We start from the raw sequence: 25,458 nt of genomic DNA on the forward strand, positions 1-25,458 counted from the left end.
TATTCCATTTTTTAGTTCGGTTTCTATAAAAAGCGTGTTTTTTAGTTTTTAAAGTGAAACTTTTATTACATCGTCTCAAACTTTTTGGTCTGTGTAGCGCATGTCGCGTGTATCGCGGCTGCCGAGTAGGTATACCTACTCGGCAGCCGACCGTCACGCGACATGCGCTACACAAAGCAGTGTTCGGAACCGTTCGAACAGTTTCACTTTTACCGTGGTTTCATAAAACCACACAACATTTTTTTTATTTATTTTTAACTTATGCATAAAACCTTGACTGTAAGGTTATACACGTAACGAATCTGTCAAAGTAATGGTTTTAATATGGAAAATGTAAAATAATGGACCGAAGATCAAGGTGGTAAAAGACCTTTGTTTATTTATATCTATACTAGCTTCCGCCCGCGGCTTCGCCCGCGTGGTGTTTTGATAAAAGGTAGCCTATGTTCTTTCTCAGGGTCTAAAGATTGTATGTGTCAAATTCCATCAAAATCGGTTGAGAGGTTTAAGCGGGAAAGCGTAACAGACAGACAGACAGAGTTACTTTCGCATTTATAATACATATTAGTAGGGATAGTTATTTTTCGAGAATATGTTTATTTTTCGAGAATATGTTTATTTTTCGAGAATATGTTTTGAGAATATGTTGTTTCGACGCGATAAAAGTAGCCTATAATATGACTCTTTAGCATCTAAATATCTATAGACACAAAAATCATACCATAAGATTACTCCGTTGTGACGTAAAAGACAGACAAACACACTTTCGCATTTATAATATTAAAGAAATGATGAATATTATAGAGAGGAACGATATCATTGTTTGTTTGTTGTGGATTGAATGTTATGATTAAATCATCAATTGATCAGCCGTTTTTAAGTGTTAGGGTAACAAACTTACCAACGTTATACTAATTTTGATTGAATTAACAAGTTTTCCAATAACCAATAATTATTAATCAAACAAAATTGCGTCCAATTTTATATGAGAACATTTAAATTTTAATTAAAATGCATTTATTAAAAAATAAAAGATGTAACATACCTACAGTGGAATTAATTTAGAATTTAAATCATTAAAACTCTAATTCCTAAATGTTAGAAACTTCCTAGCTACAGAAAGGTAGAATTTTATGGGAACATTTATTTATTTATTTATTTATTTACTTATTTACGGCATACGCCAAACCATACATATATTAAACTTAATTCTAAACTTATCACTATGTTCTTAGTTCTAAGTACCTCTTACATTCTTCACCTATCATTCCCATCCCTGACACAAACAAATCATATACTGGTGCAGAATTGAGGATTGAGTTCAGCAGTGAAAGCATGCGAGGCACCGGAGACTGCTGGCGTTGAACCGTGCGTGTGCGCCAAGCAGCTAACAGTTGGTGGCTACGAGCCCGTGTATAATTGTCAGGCACATTAAGCCGTAAGAGCATTTCTACTAAATCATTAGAAAGTGTCCTTACCAGTGTAAGCTGGAACAGTGTTATAGTGTTACAGAAAAGATATAATGGCATCATTGCTGCAAAAGGCAGAAACTTATGACCACAAGGTGGTATCTTATTGGAATACTAGCTGCTCCGCGCGGTTTCACCCCCGTGGCTCCACCCCTGTTGGTCGTAGCGTGATGATATATAGCCTATAACCTTCCTCGATAAATGGGCTATCTAACACCGAAAGAATTTTTCAAATCGGACCAGTAGTTCCCGAGATTAGCGCGTTCAAACAAACAAACTCTTCAGCTTTATAATATTAGTATAGATTAAAAGCTCTAGCTCCAATTATTTCCTTACCAGGTGACAGACCTGTTCACCCAAATGCGGGACCCCTCCACCCCCAAGGGGTCGACCGGCTCGCTGAACGTCACCAAGAACGCTAGTTTCCATCACCAGAATGGATCTGAGCATCTACCCTGGACGAGCCCGGCGATCTCGCTGCCGGGGAACTGTAGTTCGAATTTGTAAGTATTTCATTTCATCATATTATTTTATATTTATCATTCATATATCATTACTTTAACAGTAACTAGCGACCCGCCCCGGCTTCGCACGGGTGCAATGCTGATACTAAATACACTACAGAAAAACTGTGAACGTTGTATATAAAAATTAAAAACATAGCGGCCCGCTCCGGCTTCGCACGGGTATAAAATATATAGCCGGGCGGCCGGCCGGTACCGCCGCAAACGCTACGTCCCGCAATTTTTAAATCTGTAATATCTTCGAAAATATTCACTTAAATCATACGGTGCAAAGGGCCATATAGATCTATATTAAATGAACAATGTATTCAATATCGTTATATGTATTTATCGCTTCGAAAATTAGCCATTATTTGTCGTAAAAAGTAAATGACAAAAAAAAGTTATTGTGGGTTATCCATAAGAGATAGACATATAGTATATAACCATCGCGGACTTTTCTGAAGACCTTTTCAATGTGTATAATTGTATTTAGTACATTATTTTGATAAAACTCGTAGGGTTCAGCCTGAGTTTGCAATGTAAGCGGAAAAAATGTAATTTTTTACGACATCACATTAGAAACCTCAAAAATAACAGTACTTCTCCACTATTTAATGGATGTTATTATACATATAAACCTTCCTCTTGAATCACTCTATCTATTAAAAAAAACCGCATCAAAATCCGTTGCGTAGTTTCAAAGATTTAAGCGTACAAAGGGACATAGGGACATAGGGACAGAGAAAGCGACTTTGTTTTATACTATGTAGTGATGTTTCAACTAGACTTCCTTATGAAAAGCTTTTTAAAATACCACAGTAAAATACGTTTTATATTTATCGGGAAAAGGTTAATAAACATCATGTTATGTATCGTCAAAATTCATAATTTATTATTTATATTGTAGTATTATAAACATAATAACTATTAGGTCTTTAGCTTTGTAAGTATGAAGAACGCGTGGATGTATCAAGTTGAAAGTTATATCAAATACTACTACCACTTACTACCTATAGACTACAAGCCCGCATAGGACAAAAATATGGGTCAAATGAACCACCAGGGGACATATCTAGAACGATAGCAGAGCAAAAAATAATAAGATTCATCACTATGCCGTCACTTTTAAGCTGTCCAACTGAGTGCAGATGAGAATTGAAAAGTACAGGTAGACTCGGTAAATTTTGGTCATATATTTTTGTACGGCATTCTTAACCATCGATAGATCCATTAAAAATAATAAGAAACCGCTCAGTGCCGTACAAAAATGGTGGTCCACCACGTCGGAATTTTTATTTAATTTCCGAGAGTTACCGGGGGTAAATTTGGTCATTTGACCATGTACGGCATCTGTGTCATACTATTGCTATACTGCTTTTAATCCATTATTCCGCAACGCCGTACAAAAATCATGGGGACAAGGGGAAAAAATCGAGAGTTATAATCCCCTCTCTTTCCCCACTCCAGGGGGTCATTTGACACAACACGAAATAAATTTATTTTTAAAGTATTTAATGCATAGATAATATTTTTTCATGTGCCGTACATTTTCGTTGGTTCAAAGGGGAAAAATCTGAAAAAGGAAAAAATCCATATAACGAAATGTTTGCTTTATATTTTTATAATAAAATATAAATATACATTAATATTAAGAAGCTCGAGGTGGTTAATTATCACCTTGGAAAATCGGAGTCAGGTGGAATGGACTCCGTTAAATTGATGAACTAATAAAAAAGCTATGAACGAAAAGATGTGAATTATATGCAATCAGTCCATGAATACAGGTAAAGTCACAAGCAAATGCTAGTAATATATACAATATATTCAAAATGTACAAGTAAAGCGCTTTCAAATGATACCAAATACTGCATATTTATCTTAACTTTATTTTTTTACTCTGTATGTTTTGTCCGCTAGAGGGCGCCACATTAGATTTTGTGAAACCGCATATGGCCTTTAGCTAGCTGGTCGCTGGTTATCCAGTGAACAATTCAGACGCTTCTAATGATATGTCATTTGTCGAATTCTGATAAGTAGTTTAGAAGTTACGAGGGAATAGATGAACATACATACATGACCTGTAAACAACCATAACCCTCCTTTGGCTTTGCCGTAGTTGAGTAAAAATATGTTAATGCCGTACTGTATCAAATGGCCATAAAGCACCCTTAAAATTGTAGCTTTCGTCGCTTTCATCAGCCTAAAAGATGTGGTCTGCACAAAAATGTACGGCATCGTTTTTTCCTAATTTATCTATGTTAATACTATTTGAAACAACGGATAAAGTGTAGAAAACTATTATATTTCATTAATCTACGATGTTTAAACTTTAACAAAATTTCTGGTTTTGCATTTCTCTATAACTTTTTTTAGAACGGTTTCTTTTGAACGGCAATACTATACAACAATTGAATTTTACAATATCATGTTAAAAAAAAAGTTCCCGTACAGGGTCAAATGACCTTACAGCTCTTTATATCAAGAATTCGATGAAATTAAGATGATTATTGGTATACATTTAAAAGAACAATTATTTTTTGACGGCATTGCTTCTAATAGTACTTTTGAGTGCTAGATAATGTTTTGGAACCGAAGCCGTACTTAGTCAAATGACCCCGTGGAGTGGGGAAAGAGAGGGGATTGCAACTCTCGATTTTTTCCCCTTGTCCCCATGATTTTTGTACGGCGTTGCGGAATAATGGATTAAAAGCAGTATAGCAATAGTATGACACAGATGCCATACATGGTCAAATGACCAAATTTACCCCCGGTAACTCTCGGAAATTAAATAAAAATTCCGACTTGGTGGACCAACATTTTTGTACGGCACTGAGCGGTTTCTTATTATTTTTAATGGATCTATCGATGGTTAAGAATGCCGTACAAAAATATATGACCAAAATTTACCGAGTCTACCTGTACTTTTCAATTCTCATCTGCACTCAGTTGGACAGCTTACAAGTGACGGCATAGTGATGAATCTTATTATTTTTTGCTCTGCTATCGTTCTAGATATGTCCCCTGGTGGTTCATTTGACCCAAATTTTTGTCCTATGCGGGCTTGTAGTCTACTAGTGTCACTTGAAGATGCGAAGAAATAAAACATAAGCAAACGCAATCAAAAGCAGCAGTATTATGATGCAAATTTTCGCACGACATTCGCAATCAAAATGACAAATTTTAATAAAATTAGTTCAGGTTACTATTACGTCTTAAAGCAGTATTATTTCCAGTGTGGAAAAGTGACAGCGCTATATTGGCTCTAGCGCCATCACTTTCACACACTAATATATCCATACTATATCCATATGATACTAATATTATAAATGCGAAAGTAACTCTGTCTGTCAGCTGTCTATCTGTTACTCAATCACGCCTTAACTACTGAACCAATTTGCATGAAATTTGGTATAGAGATATTTTGATACCCGGGAAAGGACATAGGATAGGTTTTATCCCGGAAATCCTACGGGAACAGGTTTTTCTTTAAAAACGCGGGCGAAGCCGCGGGCGGAAAGCTAGTAAATAATCCATACTAATATTATAAATGCGAAAGTTACTCTGTATGTCTGTCTGTTACTCAATCACGCCTTAACTACTGAACCAATTTGCATGAAATTTGGTATAGAGATATTTTGATACCCGAGAAAGGACATAGGATAGGTTTTATCCCGGAAATCCTACGGGAACAGGTTTTTGCCGCGGGCTGAAAGCTAGTAAATAATATAAAATATTGCTTTGACGACGCGGTTGGCGCAGTGGTAAAGCAATTGCCTACTGAGCCGACGGTCCCGGGTTCGATCCCCGGTCAGGGCAAATAATTGTGTGACGAACTCAATTATTTGTTCTTGGGTCTGGGTGTTATTATCTATATATGTATTTATTAAATATTATATTTATCGTCGCCTAGTACCCACAACACAAGCCTTAATTGAGCTTACTGTGGGACTAGGTCGATTTGTGTTATAATGTCCTATAAATATTTATTATTATTATTATTTATTGCTATAAGACACTGGAAATAATATTGCTATAAGACAGCATGCGATTTCCATGATTGCAAAATATTTGTTTTATACTAATATATACAGTTAGTTAACCTTACTTGGTTGTAAAACCCGTCGGAATATTTTGGATTCGCTCCAAGATTTAAATAGATCGACATTGATGATATAAGCTTAAGGTGTAGATAATTTTGTAGAATATTTTAACTTTTGTTATTGTGAAAACTTATGTCCCCATGTGGGGAATGGGACATAATTGGGACATATACATCTGTTTCACTGATCGATATTCTTTAGGGACAATTTGTTGATCATCATATTATAATATACTGCTTGCAATCAAGTATTTCTATAGCTCAAGTGTTATTCTTATGTATAAACTATATTACTGTAAAGTTTCATCAAAATCTGTCCAGTAGTTTTTGAGCCAATTCGTTATACTCATACTTTTTTGTCATAGCAAGCAAAGGAGCAGGAGTTTCATACAAACCTTCATGTTTATAATACATATTAGTTTAGACTAAGATTTTTTTTATTGGATGAAAAAATGTTAATCCAAATCATTGTTTAGTTTTTCAACTATACAGGGTGTCTCGCTGTTAGTTTATAATGCGCATTGGAACTTATAGTTTTGCATAAACAAAAAATACTTAAACAAGAAAACGAATGATTTTTGAAGTGAAAACTTCTTTAGCGGCGCGGCGTTGAGCACTTTTTACCCGACTGCCAAAGAAGGAGGGTAATGTTTTTCGAGTGTATGTAAGTATGTATGTATGTCTTTTCCTTTGTGACCACCTGTAGCCTAAACGGCTTGATGGGTTTTGATGTATGAGGTATCGTTAGATTTGTCTTGATTACGGGAGTGTCATAGGATACATTTTATCCTAAAAGTCCCACGGGATAAAGACATAATAATATTTTTTCTAAATTTCCCTTTATTTAGTGTGCAGTCGGGTATTTTGTTTTTTTAATAATAATCTTGTTCTGTAATGGGTATAAAATCTTAAACTCGCGTCAGGACACGTGACCAGTGTGCTAAGTGTGAATTTTTTCTCGCACTCGATCGCGATAAAGTTAACTCGGATTTCTATGAAATTGAAACAGCGCCGCCTAGCGTCCCCATACGTTCGCTAGGGGCGCTGTTCGATTTCCCATACTAATTCGGCTGTGACGCAGACGCGATAGTAACGTTTCGTACTCGATCAAACTCACACTAGGGGTACTGATCGAAAAAGCGTAAGACGGATACCATTCCAAAATATCAAATATGCTCAACGTTAATAATCAAGTTTTCACTTCTGCCGGCAACCCGTCTTTTTTATTGTATTCTTTCATATTTTTATTATCAATAACATATAAATGTATAATTATTAATGTATATAATTATTAAAATTGTCAGAAACAGCGAAGCGCCACCCCTAATGCGCAGCGCGAGCAACGCGTCAGCTCTGACGTCACTCTGCGCGGATCTATCGCCCGCTGAGTCGCACTTCTTTGAGGTACATACATACATACATACATACATACATACATACATACATATACATATACAACAAATGTGAGACATCACGGGACGCCTGGCAGATATGAAACATCGACATTATTTTGCACGACGAATTTAGTGAAAACACTACTGCATATAGACTATGTATATATACCATCATATAGCGGAAATAAATAAATATAAAATACTAGCGGTCCGCCCCGGCTTCGCCCGTGGTACATATAAAAAATAGATGTTGGCCGATTCTCAGACTTACCCGATATGCACAGAAAATTTCATGAGAATCGGTCCACCCGTTTCGGAGGAGTATGCAGACTAACATTGTGACACGAGAATTTTATATATATAAGATATAAACAACTAGACTCACAATCACGCAAAAATTGTCCGAAGTAAAACTCTTCAATTATATTTAATTACCTACAATTAGTTTTTATTTGAATAAAATGCTTGTCAAAAGTGGTACCTTTTCTCATAATATAAAATGAACATATATTAAAAATTTTGCAGGTTCTCTACATAGGAAAAGTGCGTATTTCCCAACGCAAAGTTCCAGATACTTTAATAGATGATGCTCTTCTGAAATTCGCTCAGCATGAGGCTGAGAAAATGAGACTGCAACGACGTCACAGCTTACTGTCTTCCACTGGGGTAAGGGATACTCAAACTCAAACTCAAATGTATACTCAAACTTGAACGTATACTCAAAGTCATTCATTTTATTTATTTATAAGACACACTTAACTCTATTGTACCAAAGGTTGTCTGGAAGAAATCGCTCTAAGCGATAAGACCGCCAATTGTACTTAGTGTAAGTTATATTTAAGTGTTATTATTTCTTGTTTTGTTATCTTTAAGTGCAATAAAGTATTTACAAATAAATAATAAAAATAACAGTCAGTAACAATTCTCAAACGAAATCGTCAACTCAAATTTAAAGTTAAATCTAAAGTGAAGCATAATCTAAAACTTAATTTTAAATCATTTTTTTTTTAGTTTTTATTTGATTTTAACTCAAACTCAACTCTCAATCAAACAATTTTAATCTCTTACTTAAACAAACTTGGATATAATCTCGCTCTCAATCTTTAAGTCGAACTCAAAATTAAACTTAAAGTCAATTTTGTTGATCATTATAAATTTCCTGCTGAAGATATGAAAATTTTAGCCAATGTAAATCAAAGTAAATAAATTAAAATACATAGTTTGAAAACAAACAAACAGGTCATTGGCATTTCACAACGTCAAAGACAAATGACCCTTATATTAAAATATTATTATTAAACATGTTAATCCCATCAAAAACATCCTGTAAAAAACCCAAGTCTCGCAGCTCAGTCTTTCTACCGTCAAAAGTTGTGAGATCCATGTAATACCAAGTCGGTTAATCTATTTAGTGTCTACTTGAAGGACCTTCTGTCTTAAGTTATTACATAAGTTATTATCATGCCAATATTAAAAATATTTAACGTTTTAAACAAATAGATCGACTTGGACATCGCATGAAAACAAAATGAATATTACAATATTATATTAGATTCTTTAGTCTCTCGCGCCTCACGCGATTGAAACTCTCGTTCCTGTTGGTCGCTGGCCCGTCGTGCTGTGTAGTGTGATACATACTAATAATCAAATCAAGCGATGTCCAAGTCGATCTATTTGTTTAAAACGTTAAATATTTTTAATATTGGCATGATAATAACTTATGTAATAACTTAAGACAGAAGGTCCTTCAAGTAGACACTAAATAGATTAACCGACTTGGTATTACATGGATCTCACAACTTTTGACGGTAGAAAGACTGAGCTGCGAGACTTGGGTTTTTTACAGGATGTTTTTGATGGGATCTCACTTCTTTTTGTAGAGCCTTTCTTTTTGATACCATCTACTTCTAACGACTTGATTAGTTTAACAAACTGCATAAATAACTTTGTAATCCCATATATTTATATGGGATTACAAAGTTATTGATGCAGTTGGTGTATTTGGAAAACTGGACCGAAATTACAAAATATTTAAGTTTTCCCATGATTAAGACACTAAACTCTATATGTATTCCAAATATGAAGCTTCTAAGTCTGCTAGAAGTGCCTTGGACTTTTGATGATCGGTGAGTCAGTGAGTGACAAAATTTAGAAACTTTAACAAGTTGTCATTCTTAAACTACTGGTTCAAATTGACTGAAATTTTAAATATTCCGTGTTTATACAATGCCGGATTAGTTACTGAAGATTCAGGTTTCTTGCTTTATCCACAACCGAATTATAGGGGGTCGAAAAAGGCCCGAATTGCTTCGCGAAAAGGATGGTACGGCCGTGCCGCTTTTTTTTGCTCGACTTGGCGGGGGCACTGCCGTGCCCCCAGATAAGTTTTTAATATTTATTATTAAATTACATATTCTAATGCCTTTCAAATAAGGTCAAAATTCAAACAATAGGTATGTTAATAAGCTTCATAAATATTTCGTGTGTTATAAATATTTCGTGTAGTCTCAGGACTACACGAAATATTTATAACTAGCTGTGCTCCGCTCCTGTTGGTCTTAGCGTGATGATATATAGCTTATAGCCTTCCTCGATAAATGGGCTATCTAACATTGAAATAAATGTTCAAATCGGACCAGTAGTTCCTGAGATTAACGCGTTCAAACAAACAAACGACATAGTATATTCTACAACAACACCAAATATTTCTTATTCAATTTCCGACTCTAAGGTCCTTTAATTAAAGTCACATTTCCTTTACAGACTTCACTAAGCAGTAATTCAATAGAGAGTCTAAACAATACATCAGCTTCTAACGAAAACTTTCAAACATCTTTGATACCAAGCACAACTCCATTAGAACCAGATAAATCTTACCCTTGGAAAAGCGCAGAAAGCCTTAATAAACCAGAAATACTAGTAGATAAAGAATTCGATGAATTCACAAAAGAAAGAGTTGAAAGAAAGCAAGAATTAACAAAAAATGGTAAAACTAATTTGGGAACTGTGAAAGAGGACGAGGAAAAACATGACGAAAATCCTTTTAGAGATATCAAAATTGTTAAAACTGTTACTTTAGACCCGTTACATATATCAGAAGGTGATATTAAATCAGAAGAACTTAAAAATGACAATAAAGAAGTTAAAATAGAAAAAGATGAATTAAAAGATATTACTGAAGGAGCAGAAAAAGCTATGAATTTTAACGAATTACGTAAACATGATAGGAAAGGCGATTTGCCGGAAAATGTGCTGTTTCTAAGAGATAGATCTGCGTCGATAGGAACGTTGAATTTGAAAACTCCGCTCGCACATTTGTTTGGTGAACAGAATAGAACTATGCTGTTTCAGGTGAGATTTTTACTAGTTGTAGATTATCGTTTTGTTCGTAAAAGTACTTGGTTATAGTATTTTATAGGTTTATATTTGTTTGCATATTTTTGCGAAATTTATAAGTTTTCTTAGTTATAATATAAATGGTTAAAATTTACAGATAGGTTTAATTTTAACTTATGTGAAGTGGGGGACAGAGTTTACAGTAACTTTCATTAGATTACATATTCAAGATTGTATCGTATAAAAAGTAAAAAAAAAACTATTACTGAGGAGTAGGAAAATACGCGTTTTCACGTAATATTATTCACTAAATTCTTGTTTCTATTTATGTTACTAATGTCAGACGATACAGACGGTCTGGTTACTACGCCACGTCTGCTAACTTAGCAAAACACTTTCTGGTAGTATAAAAAAGGCTTTTTTCGTGTTTTTTTTTAATACTTAGTATATTTTTTTCTCCAGTTGGGTAGATCAGAACTACGGGCGGTGTTTTCTATTCATAAAAAAATTGTATTAGTTACTAGCTGCGCTCCGCAGTTTTACCCGCAGTGCTACGCTCCTGTTTGTCTTAGCGAGCTGATATATAGCCTATAGCCTGCCTCGATTGGCTATCTAACACCGAAAGAATTTTTTTAAATCGTAGTTCCTGAGATTAGCGCGTTCAAACAAACTTTAGCTTTATAATCTTATATATAAAATTCTCGTGTCACAATGTTAGTCTGCATACTCCTCCGAAACGGGTGGACCGATTCTCATGAAATTTTCTGTGCATATCGGGTAAGTCTGAGAATCGGCCAACATCTATTTTTGATATGTACCACGGGCGAAGCCGGGGCGGACCGCTAGTATTAGTATAGATTTGAACATTTATTTCTCCTTCTTTAATTTTTTTTAATTTTTGAAGTGAAAACTTCTTTAGCGGCGTTGAGCACATTTTCTGTAATGGGCATAAAATCTTAAACTCGCGTCAAGACACGTGACCTGATTGAAAAAGCGTAAGACGGATACCATTCCAAAATATCAAACATGCTGAACGTTAATAATCAAGTTTTCACTTCTGCCGGCACTCCCGGAGTGCAACCCGTCTTTTTTTAAATCGTAGTTCCTGAGATTAGCGTGTTCAAACAAACTCTTTTTATTATATTGGTATAAAATAAAAAAATATTTATTTTCTCCAGGTGGGTAGATCAGAACTACGCTTAATAAGCCCTGATCGCAAACAAATCCTCTTACACCGTGCTCTCACGGATGTCGCTAGTGTTGCTCTGGGGAGATCTAACACACAGCACTTGGGCTTCGTGTGCCGGGAGCGAGCTGCGTACGCGTGTTATGTGTTCAAGTGTGAGAGTGGGGAGGTCGCTGTGGAGCTGGTTAGCGGTGGGTAGTGGGGAATGGGGAAATGGGAAATGGGAAAATGAGGGTAGTTTGGAAAATTTTTAAAATGTGGGTAGTTTGGAAAATTTATAAAATGTGGGTAGTTTGGAACATTTTTAAAATGTGGGTAGTATGGAAAATTGTTAAAATGTGTAGTTTGTGTCTAAATATTACGCAGTTGAAAGGTAGTTTGGAAAATGTAAGAATAAACATCGAGAAAAGAGTGGGTAGTATGGAAAAAGGAAAAAATGTAATCTTAATAGCGCGTAGGTCAATTGGAAAATGCGACAATAGAAACTATTGGAAAAAACATCGAAAAAGTGAAGGTAGTTAGTTAATTCACTACGTTATTAGAATAAAAATTATTGTTAAATAAGTTAAACAAATGTAAGAAAAAACATGTCTTAAGAGTAGTTGGTTTCTGAGTTTGCCGGCATTTAAATTTATTTAACTACACATTATAGAGGTATGATACTATACTTATATAATGCAGTCTATATGCAACAACTACCGTCATTTTTCACGTTTTTCAGGGATTTCACTATTCACAAACCTATAATTAATATTTATACCATCTTTAAAAATATTTTCAAATGCTAAAAATCTAACCAATTCAGAGAAATGTTTAAATGAGTATTCTATATTTAATACATATTTTATAAAATTTTCAGCTATAAAACAAGCATTCGTTGCACACGCGGAGTTACTCAAGAAATCAAGGGAAAAATCACCGAATATGACATGCGAACATTGCCCTATGTTGTGGTACCACAGATTATGTCATGATGTTGAAGGTTAGTAGCTTGGGGTATGGGGCATGGGGCAAAAAAACATTTATAAAGAAGAAACAGATCGTGTGTGAAGATTCAAAGATACCAAATTCGTCGCCTTACTCCATGACGTGACGGTAATGCCATGACGAGACCTTGTTATTTTACTCCCAATGCGCCTAATGAAATTTCACTTCAAAAACAGGAATAACACACCTACAACAAATAATAATAAAAAATAAGAAAAAATGTAAAAACATTAAAATTGATTATACATTTAATGTTGTGTGGGTTGTGCCGTTAAATATTAAAAAAACGTGTCTAAATGTACAATCAGGCGCTAGTTAGACGCTATAAGTCTGTTTGGTCTGCTACAAGTTTTAGTTGACGAAAAGGGTCTGGCAATATTCAATATTATATATAACTAGCGGTCATATGAAAAATAGATGTTGGCCGATTCTCAGACTTACCCGATATGCACAGAAAATTTCATGAGAATCGGTCCACCCGTTTCGGAGGAGTATGCAGACTAACATTGTGACACGAGAATTTTATATATAAGATTATATTTTATAGTAAACGTATACGTATATCTTTTCTCTTTCTAATAATTTTATAGACGTAGTTATTTACCTTATAACAGTATTTATAAATAAATAAATAAAACTACTTTCACTGTATTAATTAATTATTACATAACTTTCCAGGTATGAATGACAAGAAAACCCATGCTTTTATACTGCGTCGGATAGAAAGTTTGCCTGAAGATGAACAAGACACTATCATCACAAAGTACCAGGGTGGGACTAACCATATGTTTGAAGTGAGTAAAACCTTATTTATTTATGTATACTAGCTGTGTGTTTTGATTTCATCCGTGAAAAAATTGCTGCAGATTATACAGGGTGTCCCAGAAGTCGACGTCAAGCCGAAATTTTCTGAAAGGTAATGCCACACCAGTTATCAGAAAAATTGAATAAAAAATTTAAGTCATGTATTCTTGAAGTTATGGGTTTTTTTATTGAATTCCAGAAAATATACACCATGTGACAGTTTTTTCATTCCTGTTGTTACAAACATTTACTTTTTGCCAATTTTTTTTCTCTTACGTCATCCCGAATAGTGCTTTATGTAACCTGTGATCCTAAAACCTGTGCCGATCACTCCAATTTGTAGAAAAATATCATTTTATACCGTTGCAATTTTTCTGATAACTGATAACCTTTCGGAAAATTTCGGCTTGACGTCGACTTCTGGGACACCCTGTATATTAGAATAATTAGAATATTAATATAGTTATAAAAAATGTTACTCAGTATAGATGTGATTTTCTCACGGTACAAATGTATTAAAAATGATCAAGAAGCTTTTGATAATAAATCGTAAAAAGCACACCGACAAATAAACATCATATTACTGTTTTTACCAGTTGCTATTTTAACACATCTCATCCTTTATTTTTATAACTATCTGATGTTAAATTATTTATTTATTGCATACAAATAAAAAAAAAAAACAGATCACACGCAATTTCTTACAAGCAACCAATGTATACCAGATAATTTGGTAAAATTATGTACACAATAAAATAAAAAAGACACCACATAACAAGAAAATAATAATTCTCAATGTTGTGACGTTTAAATTCACACATTGTAAAAAAAATGTGTGCGTGTACTAGTGTACATACGTAATAAGTGAAACTTCTTTATGACCTTATTTTGCAAAAAAAAAATACTATATGCAACTTTACAGAAATACGTCGAATCACGCGTGGTAGGAATACGAAAAAGATGGCGCGTAACGGAAAAATGTCACGCGTAACGAAAAAATGTTACACTAAATTTTTTTCCAACCCCGATAAAGAAGTTTCACTTCCATAAAAATCATCGTTACACCTCATTTTGGTAAATTTATCTATCTTTCTTTACAGGTGAGCGAACACAACGCGTTTCTAATGATGCTTCTGCGAGCACATTGCGAAGCGAAACAACAACGGCACGTACATGACACCGCTGAAAATAGGTAACCATACTTACTTACTTACTTCACTACATAGTATAAAACAAAGTCGCTTTCTCTGTACCTATGTCCCTATGTTCCTTTGTATGCTTAGATATTTAAAACTACGCAACGGATTTTAATGCGGTTTTTTTAATAGATAGAGTGATTCAAGAGGAAGGTTTTAGTATATAATTTATTAGGTTTTAGACAAAGCAGGCGAAGCCGTAGGCGGAAAGCTAGTATGTACAGCTAGGATAGCAACCAATTTCAACTCTAAAACAAACTCAACAAATTTGAACTCTCATTTAATTATGTATAATGATTTCACCGTCAACCGTAGACCGGTTTTCATTATTTAAATTTTGCTTTTTCTGCCATAAATAACAACCAGACGTTTTAAACCGAATTATGTTCAAAGCGAATAATTTTAAACCTTTTGTCTACTTAAGTAGTATGAATAAATACTATTTAAAATATGTAACTATGTTATTTATTCTATTTAGTATTGGGTTAAAAATTGAATACATTCCTCATAAATATGAATGCTAAATTGTGCTTATAAAATTATTTCGTATACAAAAGGCGATCTTATGACTGTAAAAGCGATTTCCACCACCCAAAATTACTTATTTCCCTAATTATTATCTTTCAGGTCAGAATTCCTCAACCAATATTTAGGCGGTAGTACAATATTTATGAAAGCAAAAAGGTCATTATCAAGTGGCTTCGATCACTTGTTGAAACGAAAGCAGAGTAAGGAAGATGGACTTTCCCCTAGTTTGAAGAAGGTATGTCAGAAATGGATGGACAGATTACGATGGAACTTTTTGAACGGTGTGATAGCAGATATTATGTTGCGTTTGTCTTTACTTTATTGTTATATGCTTTGTGGGAGAATCTGCTGAAACTATAAGTTTATTGTATCGAATATTCAAAAACGAATGAACCGATTTAGATGGAATTTTGTATGATGCATATGGAGTGAGAATATTTTTGTTCGAAAACGAACATTCTAGGTTGTGAAATAGAATTTATAGAATATTACTAACTACAATCATGGACCCAATATATTCAAGTGAGTGAGTATATTGGTCCATGCTACAATACAACTAAAATCTCTCTGTATACTAAATTAACAACAACAAGATACACGCAGCCATTATTAAAACGAAAATTTACATCACTAACTTGCGTCTATCATAAAATATAAAAGGCTGGATTTGTGTTTATTTCTCTTACATTCGAAATCCACTGAATCAATGTTGATGATACTTAACCATGATGTAACTTATGTACCAAAATAACGCATATTCTATAGAAATATTTCATTTTCCGGATGAAACTGTCAGTATATTAAATCATCACTGAAATAAAATTATCAATAACTTCCAGGAGCCATCACCAAAACCACCACCACTAAACTTGGAAACATCACCAGAACCGAACACTGAACTGTTATCACCAGACACTGTGCGGTATAAGTCGTTATCACCTGCTGTTATGAATGGTGAGTTTTACATTTCATTTTTATATGTTTAGTTTTTATACCATTAAAATATTTATCGTATATATAATAATACTAGCTGCGCTTCGCGGTTTCACCCGCGTGGCTCCGCTCCTGTTGGTCGTAGCGTGATGATATATAGCCTATAGCCTTCCTCGATAAATGGGCTATCTAACACAGAAAGAATTTTTCAAATTGGACCAGTAGTTCCTGAGATTAGCGCGTTCAAACAAACAAGCAAACTAACTCTTCAGTTTTATAATATTAGTATAGATATAATATAAAATATTGACCGCCTCCATGGTACAGTGGCTAACACATGAGGTATTGGGTTCGATTCCCGGTGGAGATAAAGAAAAAACTATCTCGGTCTGGCAGGACACAGAAGGCTGATCACCTACTTGTCCCTATAAAAAGAGCGTGTTAGCCGAGCACACATGTCAGAAGTGAAACTTCTTTGGCAAAGTCTTGCCGATCGATCACAAAATCGCTTTACTCCATGACGTGACAGTATTGTCGTGACCTTGAAATTTTACCTAAAGAAGTTTCACTTGATAAAATATTGATGTTATTCCTATAAAATGAGATATCATACTAGATATTATTAAATATTTTATGTTCTCTTTCAGAACAATCAACACCAAAAACGCCTCCAATAGAAGACCAAACGGATTCCAAAGAAAACACGCCTACCGTCAATTCCCCAATGATGGATATGTAAGTATCTATGTTACAGTCAAAACCCTGAACCAGTTAATATCCTTATTGACGGTTATTAAGGTTATTGACTAAGGGTGTCGGTCAATATCCTTATTGACTGATTTTATCTGAGAAAATCAGTTAATAAGGTTATTGACCGACACCCTTAGTCAATAACCTTATTGCCTGATTTAAAGAGCAGACATTCAGTCAATATAGGTTTTAACCAACGTACTGAATAGATTTTAACACTTAAATCTTTCTGTAATGGGCATGTAAAACAATAGTAAAGTCTTTCATAGTTTATTTAACATTTTTTGACATATTATATTCTCATACACTATTTTAGTTATAACTGATACTAGCTTTCCGCCCGCGGCTTCGCCCGCTTTGTCTAAAACCTAATAAATTATATATGTACTAAAACCTTCCTCTTGAATCACTCTATCTATTACAAAAAACAGCATCAAAATCCGTTGCGTAGTTTTAAAGATTTAAGCATACATAGGGACATAGGGACAGACAAATCGACTTTGTTTTATACTATGTAGTGATATGTAGTGATATTAAATAACAAGATATTAACTTGTGCCTGTATATTTGTTCTGGTTATTCTCTCAGACGGTTGGAGTAATTTTGAAGTCGTACGTAGTTTAAAAATTTACAGCAAACAAAACTTATTTGCATTTAAATTCTAAATAATCATAGTGTTAATTGAATAAGGATAGGTAATTTTTTGAAGTGAAACTTCTTTATCGGGGTTGGAAAAAAATTTAGTGTAACATTTTTTCGTTACGCGTGACATTTTTCCGTTACGCGCCATCTTTTTCTTATCCCTACCACGCGTGATTCGACGTATTTCTGTAAAGTTGCATATAGTAAATTATGTTTTGCAAAATAAAGTCATTAAGAAGTTTCACTTCTTACGTGTGTACACTAGTACACGCACAAATTTTTTTTATTCAATAATATGAAACAAATAATTACGACCATTTACAGATTCCTTAAAGTAAGCGACTCTCGACCTCAACCCTCTGAAGCGAATGAAACAGATACGACTTGGAGACAGGCGATTTATGAGAAAGTTATTAATCCGGAGGTTCATGAAGGTATACATAATTATATTTTGAAGTACTTATTAATTATAAGACAATAATAATGAAAAGATCAATGAAAAACTTTAGAAATGGCAATTTTGCATAATTTTTATTCCTTGTGGCTTACAGAGATTCTGTAAGAATTATTTTCGATTTGTAATTGCACGAAGACAAGCCAATGTCTATCAGTTAGTAATTTCCAAAAGTTTTATCGAAATCTAAAAACATTTTTGTGTTTACGAACAGATATTTTTACACAATCGCAATTTCAAAAAAAAATAAACACTTAAATAAAGATTATCGAAATGATAGAATTATCTACCAGAACATAAAATACGATTTATTATATTTCAGGTGATGCTTCATCAAACCAAAATAAACCGTCTGGCAAACGAACTAAGGAGCAGTTGCGACAGTTATGGAAAATGGCTATCGACCAGACCCTTTTGCTGGTTAGGATGGAGAAAGAAAATAATAGAATTAAAGGTATGTATTTTAGTATGTAGGTAAATATGGAGACGGAATTCATCAGACTTAATCAGACCAAATAAATAAATTCTGACTAGACCAGACCCTATCAAATCAGATAGATATAATTATAATTATATTTTATCAGACCAGACTGTTTATAAACCAGACCAATCATATATTTTAATCATACTCACACGAGATTTATATATATTAAGTATATATAAATCTCGTGTCACAATGTTTGTCCTCAATGGATTCCTAAACCACTAAACCGATTATAATAAAATTCAGACACCATGTGCAGTTCGATCCAACTTGAGAGATAGGATAGTTTAAACATGTAGGTACCACGGGCGAAGCCGGGGCGGACCGCTAGTCTGTTTATATGTCTGTGTATTTATCTATGTAATTATTTACCCGATTATCTATATTATATAAGTTCATGTTCTTGTTCATCATTCATGAAGTATTACTATTTAGCTCTGCCCACAATCTATTTATCTATTTTCATCGATTTATCAACTAGATTATTTTATTTCTCAACCAGAAAGCGTAGAATCCTCTACCATGCGTCGAATAAAGCTAGAATACAGTGACCTATCGGCAAATGAGACGGGTTCTCTAATATGGGACGATCTGCTCTCACGGGACCCGACACAGAGGTCTCGTGTGGACCGCCGCATGCTTGTGGAGGCTGTGAGACAGGGTGAGTGTGTTTATAAACAAATAAAAAATAAAAAAAAATTGATTTATTTCAGGAGTATTTCCCATACAAGAACATTCAACTTCAAATAAAAAAAAATGTATGCGTGTACTAGAGTACACACGTAAGAAGTGAAACTTCTTTATGACCTTAAAAATGTCACGAGTATGGCGTAACGCAAAAATGTCACGCGTACGGCGTAACGCAAAAATGTCACGCGTACGGCGTAACGCAAAAATGTTACACTAAATTTTTCTCCAACCCCGATAAAGAAGTTTCACTTCAAAAATTAAATTGCGAAATTTCTACATATAAAACATTAAAATCGATAAAATAAAATAAATTAAATTAATTGGACCAATAATAAATAATAAAATTTGATACAATTTGAAATTGAAATTTTACAAATATTTGTATGATGAATTTCAAGAGTTTTCTCTGCGTCTGGGTATTAATTATCTATATAAGTATTTATTTAAAATTATATAATATGTATATTTATCAGCCATCTGATTTCCATAACACAAGCAAAAGCTTAGTATGGGATCAGATCGTGCCTTGTGTGTTTTCCTGAAATTATTATTATTTATTACGAGCAGTACTAGTCCTTATATAATAATAATAATAAAACACTTAATTGTTCAATGCACAGATATAAAATACAATTTCATACAGAAGGAATCTACACCGTACAAATTGGCGGCCTTATCGCTTTGAAGCGATTTCTTCCAGGCAACCTTGGGATATAGGAAAATGAAAAGGTTGAAATATAAATATATACTATTGTATACCCAGGTGTACCCCGAAACCTTCGCGGTGAAGTATGGTATTTCCTCGCGGAACAGGCGTGTCTTCGGATGCCTCCACCTGACGCAAAATGGCCGAATTATGCGGCCCCATATAGGAAATTATTGTCTGGACTGACTAAACACCAACACGCTATTTTGATTGATTTGGGTGAGTAACAACACAAACACACAAGATTTGTGATACATATAACATGAAGCAAAGAGGTAGACAGTAACACAACAGACAAAAAACAAAAGACAATAATTTATACATATATTGCAACACACAAACAACACACAAAAATTTAAAATACACGTAAAACAGAAAAATAAACAGTTGAATAGAATTTTTAAGCTATTGCATAGCTTCTATCGCGGGCCTTGAGCGCGGGTACCGAATCGAGAAATTCCGTAACGAAAAACCTCACGCTCCCCACGGGGACGGGCGCGGAGGTGTGGCTTGAAGCCATAGCATGCAATAGTTTTACCGCGGCAGTCCCCGAGTGACACACGTCTTTTTTTTATTACATCAGGCTATGACAAATAAAAACAGAAATTTTTTAAAATAAAAATTGTATCTTGAGTTTGAGTTACTTTACTCACTTCTATAGTACCGATGACAATCTTATAATTAATTCTTTCATGTAATTTTCCTCATTTTCCTAACGAGAACTGTCAAAAACAAACAAAATAATAAATATTTTCCGTCGTACACGTTATTATCCAAATCTTTTTGCACTTTCCATTTTGACGTGACAACGTCTTATAATTCGATAGCGCCGGCTGCACGCACGAAAAAACATGAGTCATGCGGCGTTACCTCGCTCTGAGGCGTTCCATGTAAGGCTTGAAGTGCGAGCGAGAGCGCGGAACGAGCGACAAAGAAGCACAATCGGACGTTGTCACGTTCAACTATCGTCAGTAAACCGACTTTACAGACAACCAATTTTTAACCTATATTTTAATTTGCAGAAACATTATCTTTAGTATCCATTTTATCAATTTCAGGTCGTACCTTCCCAAAACACTCTTATTTTGCATCCGCGCTAGGGCCCGGTCAATTGGCCCTATACAACATTCTGAAGGCCTATTCGTTATTGGACCCTGAAGTTGGATATTGCCAGGGCCTTAGCTTCGTTGCTGGTGTACTGTTGTTACATGTAAGTTTGTTTTATCATCATATTCATCATCATCATAAAATTCATCATAAATGTCATCTGCACCATCATCGTCACCATCACTGTAATCCATACTTAATATTATAAATGCGAAAGTAACTCTGTCTGTCTGTTACTCAATCACGCCTTAACTATTGAACCAATTTGCATGAAATTTGGTATAGAGATATTTTGATACCCGAGAAAGGACATAGGATAGGTTTTATCCCGGAAATCCCACGGGAACGGGAACTATGCGGGTTTTTCTTTGACTGCGCGGGCGAAGCTGCGGGTGGAAAGCTAGTTCATCATAAATGTCATAAGCATCACCAACATCGTCACCATCACTGTAATAATAAAAAATGTGTGCGTGTACTAGTGTACACACGTAAGAAGTGAAACTTCTTTAAATGACCTTATTTTTCAAAAAATAATTTACTCTGTGCAACTTTACAGAAATACGTCGAATCACGCGTGGTAGGGATAAGAAAAAGATAGCGCGTAACGGAAAAATATCACGCGTAACGAAAAAATGTCACGCTTAACGAAAAAATGTTACACTAAATTTTTTTCCAACCCCGATAAAGAAGTTTCACTTCAATAAATAAATGAAAACAAATATTGCTAAACCAATGAACAAATAAATTAATCATCATCACCATTAACATCGCAAGAATGGTCATCATCACTAAGTTAATTTCCAATTATATATTAAAGTGAATGGCAATACCGTCACGTCATGTAGTAAAGCGACGATTTTGGTATCTTTAAATCTTGTCAAATAAGTTTCACTTGACACGTGTGCTGCGTACACACGCTCTTATCTACATTAATATTATAAAGAACTTTGTTTGTTTAATTGTAATGAATAGGCTCATAAACTACTGGACCGATTTTAAAAATTCTTTCACCTTTCGAAAGCTACATTATCCACGAGTAATATAGGCTATATATCATCATGCTAAGACCAACAGGAGCGGAGTAATGCGGGTGCAACCGCGAGGCACAGCTAGTCTTTCTTATATATAAAAATGAATCGCAAAATGTGTTGGTAAGCGCATAACTCGAGAACGGCTGTACCGATTTCGATAATTCTTTTTTATTATATTCCTTGAAGTACGAGGATGGTTTTTATGTAGAGAAAACGTAAACATGTACCACGGGCGAAGCCGGGGCGGACCGCTAGTTATTGATAAAAATGAAAATAATTACAGATGGAAGAAGCCGAGGCCTTCATGCTCCTCCGTCACTTGATGTTCCGACGAGGATTGAGAAACCAATATTTACCAGATATGAGCGCTTTGCAAGTTCAGGTAATTATTTATTTATTTCGCTTTCGCTGTTTTGTTAAAATTGTTTGTGAAAATTGTCCTGAAATATTTATTGACGTGACAACGTCTTATAATTCGATAGAGCCGGCTGCACGCACGAAAAAACATGACTCGTGCGGCGTTACCTCGCTCTGAGGCGTTCCATGTAAGGCTTGAAGTGCAAGCGAGAGCGCGGAACGAGCGACAAAGAAGCACAATCGGACGTTGTCACGTTCAACTATCGTCAGTAAACCGACTTTACAGACAACCAATTTTTTTATTTTACTCCAGCTGTACCAACTATCCCGTTTACTTCGGGACCACCTCCCGGACCTCCAAGCTCACCTGGACCTGTTGGACGTCCCGCCTGCGCTATACGCTGCCCCGTGGATGCTCACGTTATTTACCAGCCAGTTCCCATTGGGCTTTGTGGTGCGCGTGTTTGGTAAGTGGCTGACTGACTGACTGACTGACTGACTGATGGCAGTGCTATCTAACACCGAAATAATTTTTCGGATCGGACCAAAAGTTCCTGAGATTAGCGCCTTAAAACAAACAAACTTTATAATATTAATATACAGAGTGTCCCGTAAATAGTGGACCAACAGGTTATGGGGGGTGGCGAGACTTATTATCTGACAAAAATACTAATATGTATTTATTGTCCTGGACCATTCATTTTTTTTTAAATCAGCTTTGTTTAAGCTTCAGTCCGTAAACTTTAAAACGTAAAATTTTTACATATTTTTTAGTCTAATTTTCTTGTTGTTGTTAATTATGCTTAAGTATCATTTTAATTAGGAAGACTTATGTATTCTTAACTACCTTGAACAATAAAATTAAAAACAGAAATGGTAATAGTTCATATTTAGCGTGAATGATATTTTTATCAATTTTTTTAAATAAAGTATAAAACAAAAACTTTATGGCCTAGAACAATAAATTTTTTGTATTTTTGTTACATAAGTCTCTCTACTCCCCATATCGATAATTACAATATTGTGTCCTAAATTTAATATAAATAATATAATAATATTTTGTAGCACTCAAATGCGATGATAAATGACTTTTTTACAATTACCCCCCACAGATCTAATATTCGCGGAGTCACTCGACATAGTGTTTTCCATCTCGCTCGCACTGCTCACGGTACACAAGGACGGACTGATGATGTGCGAAAGTTGTGAGGAAGCTGCTGAGTATCTGAAACATAAGCTGCCGGATATTGATAGAAACGTGTATGAGCGAGTTATGAGTATTGTGAGTATATACACACACATGTATAGTAAGAAACACAATCACATGCACACAAACACATTCAAAATTACACACACACAAGCACACAAACTAACTGACACACACATACACATGGAGGATACAAACACAATCATCCACGCACGTAAAGCAAGTAACACACAAATACAAATACACAGAAAATTAAACACACACATGCACATACTTGTAATGTAGCGACTACAATCTTATCTTAAATCAATAATTTACCACACTTATCTATAACTAGCTGTGTCCCGCGGTTTTACCCGCGTGGCTCCGCTCCTGTTGGTCTTAGCGTGATGATATATAGCCTATAGCCTTCCTCGATGAATGGCTTATCTAACACCGAAAGAATTTTTCAAATCGGTCCAGCAGTTTCTGAGATTAGCGCGTTCAAACTCTTCAGCTTTATAATATTATTAAGTAATATAGTTTACGTGCACACATTAAAAAAACGCATCGATACAGAACTATCTATCTAGACGACGCGGTTGGCGCAGTGGTAAAGTAACTACCTACTGAGCCGACGGTCCCGGGTTCGATCCCCGGTCAGGGCAAATATTTGTGTGATGAACTCAATTATTTGTTCTTGGGTCTGGGTGTTATCTATACAGGGTGTCCCACTATTGGTATACTAAGCGCGAAGGGATTTGTAGTTTTGCATACACTGATCACGTAAAAAATACTTAAGCAACAAAATAACATCAAAAATTTTTGGCTCATTTTTTCCTGATAATCCATGTTTTCTTCTCTAGCTTCGCGCAGCCGGCATATACCACTTCGCTAATGTGAGCATTTTGTCTATGAAAACATAATCTTAAACGATAGGTCACGTGCTGGTGTCAAAGTTGGGCGGGTAGCTTTTTAGGGGTGTACACATAAAGTTTTAGAATTCATCTATTTGAAAAAAAACTGCGTCTGGAATTTTATAAATATTTTTTACGTACTCAGTGTATGCAAAACTATAACCTCCTTTGAGCTTAGTATACCAACAGTGGGACACCCTGTATATGTATTTATTAAATATTATATTTATCGTCGTCTAGTACCCACAACACAAGCCTTAATTGAGCTTACTGTGGGACTAGGTCGATTTGTGTAATAATGTCCTTTAATATTTATTTATTTTATTTATCTATCTACTTTGACAGGTCTACAAACTAGACATATCCCGGCAACTCGTAGAGTACTCAGTAGAGTACAGCGTCCTGAGAGAAGAAATGCCGCGACTGGCAACACTCACGGAACAGAATAGAGTACTCGGGACCGATGTTACCAGGATGGCAACCGAGTTGGACGTGAGTATGGGTTACGGGGGTACACACACACACACATATTTTAGGGGTTACGGGGGTTAGAGCATACACACACATTTTAGTATTTATGGGCTTTAGATCACGTACAGGATTGGACGTTAGTATGGGTTACGGGGGTTAGAACAAACACACATACACACAATTTTTTTAGTTGACAGAGGGCTTTAGATCACACACACACATTTT

At 35.0% G+C, this 25,458-nt stretch overlaps 1 protein-coding gene across 6 annotated transcripts in view; it reads left to right on the plus strand.

The window, feature by feature from the left end:
* Positions 1-25,458, plus strand: part of plx (PTB_TBC1D1_like and TBC domain-containing protein plx) — a 61,093-nt gene that overhangs the window by 32,227 nt on the left and 3,408 nt on the right. For 5 of the 6 annotated variants that reach the window (XM_089713312.1, XM_089713313.1, XM_089713314.1 and 2 more), the window contains 20 exons: positions 1,809-1,972; positions 7,379-7,478; positions 7,994-8,134; positions 10,232-10,819; positions 11,983-12,181; positions 12,850-12,972; positions 13,656-13,771; positions 14,882-14,973; positions 15,605-15,740; positions 16,345-16,459; positions 17,086-17,173; positions 18,155-18,264; positions 18,607-18,738; positions 19,271-19,429; positions 20,222-20,383; positions 21,223-21,374; positions 22,586-22,684; positions 22,973-23,126; positions 23,772-23,941; positions 25,108-25,254. In XM_089713312.1, the coding sequence (XP_089569438.1) occupies positions 1,809-1,972; positions 7,379-7,478; positions 7,994-8,134; positions 10,232-10,819; positions 11,983-12,181; positions 12,850-12,972; positions 13,656-13,771; positions 14,882-14,973; positions 15,605-15,740; positions 16,345-16,459; positions 17,086-17,173; positions 18,155-18,264; positions 18,607-18,738; positions 19,271-19,429; positions 20,222-20,383; positions 21,223-21,374; positions 22,586-22,684; positions 22,973-23,126; positions 23,772-23,941; positions 25,108-25,254 (3,147 nt within the window). Of the gene's footprint in view, positions 1-1,270; positions 1,439-1,808; positions 1,973-7,378; positions 7,479-7,993; positions 8,135-10,231; positions 10,820-11,982; positions 12,182-12,849; positions 12,973-13,655; positions 13,772-14,881; positions 14,974-15,604; positions 15,741-16,344; positions 16,460-17,085; positions 17,174-18,154; positions 18,265-18,606; positions 18,739-19,270; positions 19,430-20,221; positions 20,384-21,222; positions 21,375-22,585; positions 22,685-22,972; positions 23,127-23,771; positions 23,942-25,107; positions 25,255-25,458 lie in introns of those variants that run through there. The other variant, XM_089713317.1, reaches the window with a different exon arrangement.

This window comes from Colias philodice, chromosome 30 (assembly GCF_061535455.1).
Source record: "Colias philodice isolate Cphi_HAF_F1 chromosome 30, ilColPhil1 Martin Lab GWU primary, whole genome shotgun sequence".
NCBI lineage: Eukaryota > Metazoa > Arthropoda > Insecta > Lepidoptera > Pieridae > Colias > Colias philodice.